At 31.1% G+C, this 13504-nt stretch overlaps 1 protein-coding gene and 1 pseudogene across 1 annotated transcript; one reads left to right on the forward strand and one right to left on the reverse strand.

Moving 5' to 3' along the window:
* The first annotated feature begins 649 nt into the window (after window positions 1-649).
* LOC125831663 (transcription elongation factor TFIIS-like) lies at window positions 650-3148 on the forward strand. The gene is made up of 3 exons (XM_049510835.1): window positions 650-730; window positions 835-1012; window positions 1939-3148. The coding sequence occupies exons 2-3, from the start codon at window positions 848-850 to the stop codon at window positions 2875-2877; spliced, it is 1104 nt and encodes a 367-aa protein (XP_049366792.1). The 5' UTR covers window positions 650-730; window positions 835-847; the 3' UTR covers window positions 2878-3148.
* A 6947-nt stretch (window positions 3149-10095) lies between these two features.
* LOC125831330 ((R)-linalool synthase TPS5, chloroplastic-like) lies at window positions 10096-12428 on the reverse strand (annotated as a pseudogene).
* Between the last annotated feature and the right edge of the window lie 1076 nt (window positions 12429-13504).

The following is a 13504-nucleotide window of genomic DNA, read 5'->3' on the forward strand; positions in this document are numbered from 1 at the left end:
TCTAGTTATTCAATAAAATAGTTGAGATGCATATCAATTGGAATGACATAATCACACAAAGAAACTGAAAAAAGCTCCCATCAATCGGATCTGGTTATTCATTAGAATAGTTGAGATGCAGATCAATCAACGTCACAAAGGAACTGAAAGAGCTCTCATTGATCGAATGAGTTATTCAATAAAATAATCGAGATGTGGACCAATCAAAACGACATGAAAGAACTAAAAGAGCTCTCATCGATCATAGTCTAGTTGTTCAATAAAAAGGTCGAGATACAAATCAATCGAAACGACACAAAAAAAAAAAACTAAAAAAAAGCTTTCATCAATCAAAATTTGATTAATCGAAATGTAGATTATCCTAGACGATACAAAGGAACTAAAAAGCTTTCATCGATCAGAAGTTGAAAGTTTGAACCTTCTAGATGTCACGTGACTATTGTTTCTCCCAATTCCTTCGAAAATAGGAATACTTCTCTCACTATTTTACAAGTAGAATCATTCAGATTTTTTCCCAAATTGGAAATACGCCCGTCAATCCTATACCGTTAGATCACACACCAATCTCCTTTTACAGCCGTCCGATCACTCATACGTGCCCGCCAACGATCTCTTTTATTTATCTCCTCCCCTCTTCAATTTTTTTTTTACTGTAACCGAAGCTAGGGTTTCATTCGGCCGTCAAGTTTCGCGGCGGCAGGTTCAATTCCGGCTTCACATTTATCGAATTGTACGTGAAATTCTCAATTGGTTACTTTTTTTTGCAATTTCTGTGTATATGTGTGTGGGATTTTACTAATTTTTTTGTTGTTGAATTATCGGTTGATTGTATAGTGGAGATAGAAGTATGGAGAGGGAGCTGGTTGAGCTGTTCGAGAAGGTTAAGCAAGCTGCTGATGCAGCTGCGGTGGACGGCGCCGGAGATTCGTCGCCGGAGGAGAGTAGATGTCTTGATGTTTTGAAACAGCTTAAGAAGTTTCCTGTCAATTATCAAGTCCTCGTATCTTCACAGGTAATGATACATTCTTCCTTAGCGTTTTTTTTTTGACCTAGAACTTGATACACGTAATTTCGGATACACAAGTTTCTGCTTATCGTGTATATATTCCGCGATTCTGGATTAGAAGGGTTGCAGTTGTAAAGTTTCGAACTTTGGAAAAAATTGAACTGATAAATGCGTACAAAAGATGTCGTGTGATTAAGTTGGAAGGGTTTATGGGAGAATAGGGTTGAAATCCTAGCGGAAGCAAAAACACTAGGTGATTTCAGCCATTAATCTAAATCTTGGTGAAGTAGAGTTACCAGAAACTCTGCTGGTGTGAGTTGGGAGGTAGCAGAGATAAATTTATATTGAGGTGCTGCCAACTCGGTGAATAGAGTTGCTAGAACCTCTGCTGATGGGAGTGGGAGGTAGCAGAAATAGATTAATTGATGCGCGCGCAAGATGGTAGCATACCATTGTTATATAAATTAGTGCAACATGTCTCCACTTTTGATGTTTGAAGTCTGAGGAGATGAGTTCTGTCGCGTTTGGTTAGAAAATTGGTTGTTTCTCAAAAAAGCTAAATTTTTTTAACTTTTTAGAAAAAAATCAAGTTTGAAAACTAAAAAACTGAATTTTAAAGGATTTTTCAACCACTTGAATTATCTGCTTCACTTTCCAATTATGCTTTGTAGTTTGTGTCATCTTTTCTCCTTTCTTGATTGTGTTCTGTTTGGGAGGAGGTTCAAGTTGGGATATACATCATGCTCCTCCATTGAAAGAGAGGTTCCCTTCCTCGGAAGGGTTTCTGGACATCTGTTGATAAACATTACATGATTTTTGCACAATTGTTACGTTTTTGGTCAGGTTTATTGTTCACTGTATCAGCATAACTTGATGCTAGTGAGAAGCATATAATTCCTTTTCTCTATTTGACACAAGGAAGCATGTTTCAGGTGGGAAAGCGTCTTCGACAATTGACAAAACATCCAAGGGAGAAGATCCAGGCTTTGGCATCTGATGTGGTTCAGAACTGGAAGAATATAATTGTAAGAGAAACACTGAAAAATAAGAACAGCAATGGAGTGAATGGGGAATCTGTAAAAGATGAATCTGCTGGTGCTACTACTACTGCTACTGCTACTGCTAATGGAGCCACTAAATCTCAGAGAGCAGAGTCGGTGAAGGTTGAAAAGGTGTCTAGGGTTGATGATGTTAAAGTCGAAAGGATGACTTCAAAAATTGAGGAAGTAGTAAAGACAGAAAGTCCCTTTGCTGAGAAAAATGTTGGACGCGTTATTGTTCTGAAGACTGAAAAGAGTAGCTCTAATGTGGCAAGTGCTGCTCCGCCAAAGTTGGGTGCTCTAATTTATTGCAAGGATTCTGTGAGGGATAAAGTTCGGGAACTTCTTGCAGAGGCTTTATGCAAAGTCTCAGGTGAAGTTGACGAGGAATTGAGGGATGAGGTAAATGCATGTGATCCATATAGAGTTGCTGTTCAGGTAGAGACTGCAATGTTTGAGAAGTGGGGTAGATCTAGTGGTGCCCAGAAGTTCAAGTATAGGTCTATAATGTTCAATATCAAGGATCAAAACAATCAAGATTTCCGGAGAAAAGTTCTTCTGGGGAAGTTCCCTCCTCGTACTATTACTGATCTGACACCAGAAGAAATGGCAAGCGAAGAAAGGCAAAAGCAGAATGAGAAAATCAAAGAAAAAGCGTTATACAATAGTGAACTTGGAGCTCCTGTACAGGCTAGTACTGATAAGTTCAAGTGTGGTAGGTGTAAGAAGAGTCAATGCACCTACTATCAGATGCAAACGCGAAGTGCAGATGAACCTATGACCACATACGTGACATGTGTGAACTGCCAAAAGCGCTGGAAGTTCTGTTAAATTTGAGAGCTAGTGTGTCCATTTAGTGAGCTTCATAGGTGCCCTCTCTTAGCCATGACATAGTCCCTAGTACATTGTTTCATTCTTCTTGAAGGTGATGTCAATATGCGCCTGCGAATGATCGCCAAACTTATTTTACTGTTGCAAGATGTTATGACATTGTATTTTTCTCATTTCTAGGATAGGAATTTGCTCTACAGAAAATGCAATGTATTTGAAAGAAACAATAAAATTATTTGATGCAGTTCTGAGCAACTATTGCCTGTTTTCATTTGGTATATTTTTATTATCACTTAAATTTCCTACAAAGTTATTCCAAATTAATCCAGATTCTTTTGGTTTTATCGACTCTGGATGTGTGCGAATTGGTTGAGTGTTACTGCTGGATTCTCATTCCACAGACCACACTTCTTTTTATTATAAAACTTGTGGTGTTCGGGTCAAATTTTGTACACCTTGACCAATTTCACGTGATTCAAACCCACATTGTCCGTAAACAGAACAAACCTAACAGCTTATTTTAGATGGTTGTCACCTGTTGTATTTTCTTATCTTGCCCTTGTTATTTAATTTAATTATCAAACAATTTCTTTGGGTTCTTTTATGATTATAATCGGTACTAACAAGCAAGAAAATGGATGGCCTAATTTTTAGTGTGCTTTAATTTTTGTTTTTCAGCATTTTAGGTAATAAATAAGTGGTCGAAAGTTGATATCACACTATAACACAAGAGATACCTTGCAGAAAGCATAACCCACTTAATTTCTATAGAATTTATGACGTTAAAAGCATAGGTTAGTTCACATAAGGTATATAACTAAGTTGGGAAAATTTTCAAAACAACAATAATTTAGTTTTTAGTGGGACTCCTTAGCAATAGTTTCACTATTTATTTAAAATGACAATATTTTAGCTTGTTAAGGGATGAGTTATGTATTTATTTTATTTTGATTAATTTGAAAGAATACAAATAATTAATAACAGAACAGAGAAAATCATGGAACAGAAAATTTCAAAAAGGAATTTAAAAAAAAAAATATAAATCAGTTATGTTTTGAAAGAGCATATGTTGCCATTTTTTCTTTCGAGCGTTTTTTGTCTTGCTCTTAAGAATTTCAAAAAAATTTTTGCAAAAAATAGTTTTGTCTTCCGAATCATTCAATTGATAATTTTCAAAGCTTTTTTGAGTTGAATTTGGCATATTCTTGAAACAGAGGTTTTTAAAATTCACGACTATAATTTCGTCAGTTCCATTGAATTCAAGGAATTTCGACATCAGGTAATTTTGTTTTTGTCGATTATTTTATTTGTTTGGATGATATATTCGTATATCTCGACTATAATAGTGGGTTGATTTTTTTCCTGATGAAATCGGTGAAATCTCTATATGGTTTGATATTTTTAGCTTTTTTTTGGATGTTTTGTATCCAAACTATGATGTAGAACGATTGAAAGTGCTTGATTTTTTTTTAGTTTCGTAGCTGTTTTCTTTTTTATTTGAATGCATACAATATTTTTGTATCCCATTATGTTAATGTAAACAGTAACAATATGAGATTTTTGTATCCCATTTTTTTTTGGATGTTTTGTATTCAAATTATGATGTAGAACGAATGAAATTGTTTGTTTTTTTTAGTTTGGAAGCTGTTTTTTTAATGCATACAATATTTTGTATCCCATTAAGTTAATGTAAATAGTAACAATATAGTGATAGAGTCATAAAAATTCCGTGATATACTGAACAGAGTACAACCAGGGATTAAAAATCATAAAGTAATTAAGAATTGTATACCAATATTTGTTGCCTTGTAGTAAGTTCTGGATACAATTAAATATTGGATTCAATTTGTTGTAGTTGAGCTAAAAGGTGAAATCTTTGTATGTAAATACAAATCAATATGTATGGAGTGTGTGTTCTATATTTTTTCTTTTTGAAGCTAGCTACCTAGAAGGTCATCCAAGAAGTATCGTGACAAGGCGTACATCGAGCTATATGCGAAGAAGAGCAAGAATTCTTGCAGTACTTGTGGGTTTAAGGGGCACAATAGGCGTTCGTGTAGGAATGTCGCGTATTGTTTAGTTAATGATGCTTGAATTTTATATCTTACTAAAGTGGAATTGTTTCCCAATTTCTAATGCCCTCTGTTTTATATATTTACTTGTTTGAAATTCTTTGAATATGTGTTTAACCGAAATGTATTCATATTCATGTTATGAATTTATTTTATTTTTGTGTATTTAATGTGTAATTACTTTAAAGTGTAAGTGAAAAATTATATGAGTCACAAATTTAAATTATATAAAAAATGAAATACAATCTATATACCTAAAGATATGTATAACTTAAAATACAAAAAATTGTTGGTATAGAATTATAATGAATACAACTCTTTTGGCATTCTAGTTTAAGAAAAAATAATATAAATACAAATTAGTAGTAAAATAAAATGATATTGAAAATACATTTTTGGTGAAAACATAAAATATAGAATAAGTTGTATTCAAACTAAATTGTATTTATATTTCAATATCCAGTCTTGTTAAATTATTATTATTATTATTATTATTATTTCACTTTAAAACGCCAAATGAGTACCAAATAAGTTTGTATTTCCCTTCTTATAATGTATTCATCACAATTTTATATATTATGTTTTCATCAAACTTATATTGCTTTAACAAAATAAAATACAAAAATATGTCTTCTTAATACAATTATGATTAAAACTGCAGAGAGTATACACATGACTACAAAAAATGTCTTACAAAAAATAAAATACAAAAAATGTCTTACTAATACAATTATGATTAAAATACAAAAAATGTCTTACTAATACGGTAATGAGGGAAATTCCCCAAAATTTGAGGAAAATTCTCCAAAACTTGGGTAATACACAAATTATATGAGGGAAATTCCCCAAAATTTTGAATATTATTCGGTATACCTCTAGTAATTCAGATTGATTCAGTCATTGTCGACAATCAGATGATTTCCCCAAAATCTAAAACCCTAAAAATAAATTTCGATATTATCAAATATAAATGTATTAAAAATCAAACAAAATAAACATATAAATGATTTTTTAGATTCTACTAAATCTGAAAAATTAAAACAAAATCACAAAAAAATTGTTTAAAAGACTAAAAATCTGAAATACATAAATATTTGATGAATATCTAAACAAAATCAAAGAAAAATCGAAAAAATTGACTGAAAATCTGTAATATATACAATCCGGAATATACACCATAATCGGTGATTTTAAAAAGCAAATAAAAAATAAATCTCAATAAATAATGAAAATTACCTTTGCCAATCGAGAAATTTCTTGAATTAATATAGAGATTTCGTTTAACAATCGAGAAGTTTCTTGAATTAAAATAGAGATTTTGTTGAACAATTTGTGAGAACCTTGAAGAAAGAGAAGCTGGAAAACGTAAAAGGTGGGGAAATAAGGGTAATGGGTAGTGGTGTGGTGTAATTGTTTTTCCTTTTTAAACGGTTATTGGTTTATAATTTGATCCAATATAGAATTGTTTTGATAAATAAAAGGAAATTTAAATAATAAAATCTGAATACAAATTATTTTCTAAAATATTGCCATTCTGACATTTTAAATAAATATTTTAAAGTGTTGTTGTTTTGACTAATTATGTTAGGTATTATGACTTGATTGCTAATTTAAGTTTCACATAGCTGCCCATTAAGGCATAAGTTTAGTTTCGCAACCCTACAAAAGTACTCTAAAATTGCGAAGAATTAGGTAAAAATTCTCTAAACTTATTCTATGCAAATTAAATACTACACATTTTTTGTCGAACAAAGCAAAAATTCTTTAAACTTGTGTCTTATAAATTTACCCAGCTTATGTCGAAGGTATAAATTATCTAAACTTATGTCTTGCTAAATTAGGTCATAGCTAAAGATACTTTAATAATACACTAATTTTTAATTAAATAACGAGCATGAACAAAAATTAAGATTATTATCTTTGAGTTTGAGGATAAAAATTAAAGATAAAATGGAAGTGAAAAAAATTGATACAAATTAGTCGGGCCAAAGAAAGCACCAAATCACTAAAAAAACCTAAGCCCTATTAACTCTTGGGAAAATTACGCGGTTGTCATGACTCACCTAATTCATTATGTACTAAAAAGATATGGTAGTATACATTGTTTGCCTTCAAGAGAGGCACACATTGATTGCATGTAGTTTTTTTTATCAAATTTATTTGTGGATGTTTGTGATGATTTAATAAATTATATGTGTTAGTTCGAATGGGTAATTATAGGTATTTATAAGTTCAAATGAGGTATGGACCGTGAAATAGAGTTTTTCTATACCCGAAACTAACATCTAAAACACAAATTATGAACGTTCGAAGTTTCTCTTATTTACAACTACACTAGTCTCTGGTAAAATGGTCATAATACTTTACTTCAAACATTAAAAGATACAAAATCGGTGGCATTTGAAAGAAAACTCATTGACCTACAATTTCATATGTCATGGCTCACCTAATTCATTATGTACTAAAAGATATGGTAGTATACATTGTTTGCCTTCAGGAGAGGCACACATTGATTGCATGTAGTTTTTTTATCAAAATTTTTTGTGGGTGTTTGTGATGATTTAATAAATTATGTGTGTTAGTTCGAATGGGTAATTATAGGTATTTATAAGTTCAAATGAGGTATGGACCGTGAAATAGAGTTTTTCTATACCCGAAACTAACATCTAAAGCACAAATTATGAACATTCGAAGTTTCTCTTATTTACAACTACACTAGTCTCTGCTAAAATGGTCATAATGCTTTACTTCAAACAATAAAAGATACCAAATCGGTGACATTTGAAAGAAAACTCATTGACCTACAATTTCATATGTCTCACCTAATTCATTATGTACAAAAATATATGGTAGTATACGTTGTTTACCTTTAGGAGAGGCACACATTGATTGCATGTAGTTTTTTGACCAAAATTTTTTGTGGATGTTTGTGATGATTTAATAAATTATGTGTGTTAGTTCAAATGGGTAATTATAGGTATTTATAAGTTCAAATGAGGTATGGACCGTGAAATAGAGTTTTTCTATACCCGAAACTAACATTTAAAGCCAAACTTATGAACGTTCGAGGTTTCTCTTATTTACAACTACACTAGTCTCTGGTAAAATGGTCATAATGCTTTACTTAAAACATTAAATGATACAAAATCGGTGGCATTTGAAAGAAAACTAATTGACCTACAATTTCATATGTCATGGCTCACCTAATTCATTACGTACTAAAAGATATGGTAGTATACATTGTTTGCTTTCAAGAGAGGCACACATTGATTGCATGTAGTTTTTTGAACAAAATTTTTTGTGGGTGTTTGTGATGATTTAACAAATTATGTGTGTTAGTTCAAATGGGTAATTATAGATATTTATCAGTTCAAATGAGGTATGGACCGTGAAATAGAGCTTTTCTATACCCGAAACTAACATCTAAAGCTAAAATTATGAACGTTCGAGATTTCTCTTATTTCCAACTACACTAGTCTCTGGTAAAATGGTCATAATGCTTTACTGCAAACATTAAATGATACAAAATCAGTGGCATTTGAAAGAAAATTCATTGACCTACAATTTCATATGTCATGGGTCACCTAATTCATTATGTACTAAATGATATGATAGTATACATTGTTTGCCTTCAAGAGAGGCACACATTGATTGAATGTAGTTTTTTGGCCAAAATTTTTTGAGGGTGTTTGTGATGATTAAAAATATTATGTGTGTTAGTTCAAATGGGTATAATACAAGCAAAAATTTAATACTTTCTCTGTTTTTTACTTGTCAAATTTTGACCCAACACAGTTATTAAGAAAATAATAATTGATTCAATAAATTTATCATTTCAATCCTATCAATTGATGGGTTTCAAAATATATTTACTCACCATATTTTTCAAAGATATTAACTTAATATTAATAAATTGAAGGTATAATTACAAAAAAAGAATTTTTTTTCTTAATTTGACAAAAATAACAAATAAAAAAAATTAATTAAAAAAATATTTAATAAATAAATAGAAACGGCGGGAGTACATATTTTACTAAAATAAGGACTGAACCTAAGACCAAAGAAAGCTGAGTACCAACTTGTTCAATTGGGAAAGAGATAAAATGAATACTAAATAGGTGGGTTTGGGCTGAATTAGGATAAGTTAAAACAGGGTCGACCACTTGCCAAATTAAATTAAATGCTACAATAATATTCGAGAAAGTCCAATAGTTTTGGAAATAGAAATAATTCAAAGTAAAAAAATATAGATAGACTTTCATTTTAAAATAAGCGAACTATTAGGTCTTTTTTTTTATAGTAGTTCAAAAGAATTGAATTGTTCAAAGTTCAAGAGATCTATTGGAAATTTCTTCCATTTTTATCTCTAATTTACATTTTTAGGTGATAATTTCAAGAGAGTTAATTTATTCATATTTATGATTTTAATTTGAACCATTTGTATTTTCAAGAATAGTTTGTGAATAACTAAAAAGGCAAAAGCGGAAAGTGATGTTAAATTTATTTCTTAAACTTTTTTTTTCTTAATAGGTGTGTATTGCCTCAACAATTCACTTATTTCGAAATGAAGGAAATATGAAAAATTATTTTTCTTGAACTTATCACCTAGAAAATGTAAATGAAGAACAAAAATGGAAGAAATTTCTGACAACTATTCTTGAACATTGAACAATTAACTTATTTTGAACGATGAAAAAAAGGCAAAAATATTTACTCCCTCTATCCCATATTAGTTGGTCACTATACTAAAAGTAGTTGCATCATATAAGTTGATCACCTTACTAAATCAAGAAAACATTAATCGATTTTTTCTCATATTACCCTTTCATTAATTCTTTTTGAAAGTGTTTACACTTGTTTATAAAGTTTCAAAGAAGTTCTTAAAGGATGAATTGGTAAAACTATCTTCTTATTTATGATTTCTTAACATATGTGTAAAAAAGAAAGTGATCAATTAATATGAGACGCATAGAGTAATAATTATGGATTAGAGGGAGTATTAAAATAAGGACCAACCTATTGCAAATTTTTTTTTTACCATACTTTTGTGTATCTGATGGAAGTCACAAAGAATGCCCATTAGATAATGAAAAGCAGAGCTTTATGCTTTTTTAGGTATTGAATTGTTAAGACACTATGAAATTAATTACATAATGAGAGGCTCAAAGAGTAATTTGGAAATATAATTTTTAATGTGAGAATTTTGAATTCCATGCCCATCTCCATGCTGGTACATGCAGTGTGATGTTGTTGAAAAATTTAACACAATCCTAATGAATTCTTCAGAAAATAGCATTTCTTTACTAATTTGGTCTTTGTTCATCACTTCCCACATCTCCTTTATCAATAAATTGATGTGTTTGCTTGCCTCTTCTTCCGAAATACCCTTGTCATTCATGCAACATTGTATCGACACTTCTTTTCAATTCATCCTAAATTAACAAGAAGAAGAATTAAAAAAATGAGGAGCACTCACAAGTTTAATATGAGATCTAGGAGTTAAGGTATATATGAAAACGTTCGCCAAATCATTGACGAAATGATTAATTATAGCACACCGACGAATAATCTCTGGATATTTGTTTAAGGATTCCAATGCCTCTAAGGTTATTGGATTGGTAACAAAGATGAATGCATGGAGTAATACCAAGGGAGTTGCAATTGAAATCCATGTACTCTTCTAGTCTTTGCCATTGTGGTACCATCTTGCTTCTTGTAAGTAAGCTTTGCATAAATCTGCCCACTAATTAATAGTAACTTGTTTAAAATAATAGGCGAAAATATATTAATGAATTATAGTCCGAAAGCTACTCCATTGCTTTTATATCCCATCTGAATTTATATTACAAGAAATCAAAATTTGAAATCATAAACAAGCTGACAAGGACGACGATTAAGTTAGCTATTATGATGTTCATCAAAAGTTAATAACTGACCTTTGAACAGCATGAGTGAAGATTTCCAACTCATCATAAATGTCATCTATGACGACTATAAAAGCAACGTTTTTCGCCAGAAGCTATGTTGAGGCTCAAATACTAATCCCACTGACCAGAAAAAAGTCTTCCACCAGTCTATCTCTAGAAAATGACAACTTCTCTGCCAAACTTGTGCTCTTCCACCACCTTTACATTACATGAGAAATTATATTGTACATGTTAATTTAACTCTGAAATTATATATTACTATCAGATCATCTAAAAGATATAATTGAATGGTACCTCACCTTGACAGAATTTTCAAATCTTGTTGGTGTGCTGCTTGAACTATGTTGAAGTCCAATTTAGCAAGCTCGAGCAGAAAAGGATTAGCATTTGGTATTCTAATATACCACTCTGTCTCTAATCTAGGCATCATCCAATGTCTTGGAGGACTAATTCCACTATTACATTATCGTCTTGATTTCCACATGAATGATTGTCAACATAATTCTTTCAGAGTGATTTCGAAATGATGCTTCATGTAATTCTAACAAACCTTTAGTGTCTTTACAAATACTCTGCTTCAGATTTCCTTGAAATCGTTCAATATATCTAGAAGACGTTTTTCTTGAAAATATAAGTAAGTAAATAAAAGTGTCCTCGTTTTAATTCCTATAAGGTTCAAAATAGATTTAATCAATAAAACAGATTGCCTAGAGCAAAACAAGAAATAACAGTCAAAATAGTATTGTACCTTGGGAGATATGAAAACCATGTTGTCTCAATAGTCTAAAATTCAAAGCTGTGGTATATAATGAATCTCCTGGGGTTATATTTTGGTAATTAATGCTCCTCAAAATTTGCATAATTTCATCTTTAAAGTGGTAGCTCACTCCAAGCCTCTCTAAATTATCAATCAACTCCAACTTCTCTAACTCTTGTGATCCTTCAACCATCATCATCAAATTCTTCTTTACTTCCTTCTTTAGTTTGTTAAAACGCTTCATATACTTTTCTCCCTACGCAACACATTTACAAATTATATATAGAAAATGTGCGTGTACCGCATAAGGATTGTGTAGGGAGTGAAGAGAAAATGATCAAAATGGTCCCTAATGTATGGCTTTGATTTCATTTGGTCCTTAATGTATGGACTTGATGGAAATGGTCCTTTATGTATCATAAATTGTGATCAATTTGGTCCTTAACATATTCCGTGTATTTTGACGGCAAAATAAAATAAAATATTAATTTTAGGGTTAAGGACCAAATTGATCACAATTTATGATGCATAAAGGACCATTTCCATCAAGTCCATACATTAAGGACCAAATGGAATCAAAGCCCATGCATTAAGGACCATTTTGATCATTTTCTCAGGGAGTGAATAAATTGAAAATCCCATAGGCTCTTAATTCCCTCAACGCCTTGTGGTGGAAATAGGAGTAATAATGTTCATGGCAGAAGCAGATGTAGAGTGACGGAGTGAGAAAAAACAAGTAAATGATGGTCTGTTGAAGGTGACCATCATCCCTACGTTACTCAATATTGATACCATTTTAATCTATTAACTCTGCTTCAATGTTTTTGGAAAGTGTGTTTGTTTTTCGATAGTATCTTACATACAAGATTACGTAGTAACAAACATTAATAATGTAAAGGAAAATGAAAATTATCACTCCTTATTATTTAGCCTTAATAACATAAGCATTAATTATAAATTAATGATTGTAAAAATACATACCAGGATCTATAACATAAGCAATAGTGTTAGTGAGCCACTCAACATGAGCAAAGTATACACATATTTAATTGTGAAGAAGAAGAAAAAGAGGAGGAGGAGGTTCAGAATTTTCGTTGTGTTAAAATGAGAGGAAATCCCTCTATTTATAGACAACAAAGGGTAGTGTGAACAAATGTTTATTGTGCCTTATCAGAAAGGTTACAATTATTTGGAAAAGTTGCAACCCTTCGGAAAGGTTATAACCTTTCATAAAAGTCATAACTTTTCATAAAAGTCGCAACTCTTCATTAAAGTCACAACTAATCACAAAGTCACAACTATTCATTAAAGACACAATTTTTCATTAAAGTCACAATTTTTCATAAAAAGCCATAACTTTTCATGAAAGGGAAGGCTAATTTTATAAATAAATAAATTAAAAGGGAATTCTAGTTTGTGATGACGCCATGTAGGCGGGCCTAAGGTTCTCTGTTATATATATATATATGATTTGAGACAGAGTGAGTATCATATGAATAAAGATAAAGTTTATTTAACACTTGGAAATTTCAAGGCCAATCAAACAATAGTTGGTGAAAAGTCTCTTATGAAAAGGAAAACGTGAAGCACGTTTCGACAAATTCAATACTCTCTCTTGTCACTTTTATTTATTAGTTATATTAAAAATTTATTGTACAAATAATTCAAGAAAAGCGCTTTATTAGGTGATAATAGGTCACCACTATATTGACAAGTATTAGTAATATTGATGAACAATAATTTTGCATTATTACTGTGAATAGTTCACTGGACCAGATATAATTTATATACTGTTGATTCAAGGAATTCCATTAGTCAAATTCGATGGTAGAGTAGAAATTAACATCAATGAAAACAATATATTATATATT

This window comes from Solanum verrucosum, unplaced genomic scaffold (assembly GCF_900185275.1).
Source record: "Solanum verrucosum unplaced genomic scaffold, falcon-dt-bn FXZP01000049.1, whole genome shotgun sequence".
NCBI classification, from domain to species: domain Eukaryota; kingdom Viridiplantae; phylum Streptophyta; class Magnoliopsida; order Solanales; family Solanaceae; genus Solanum; species Solanum verrucosum.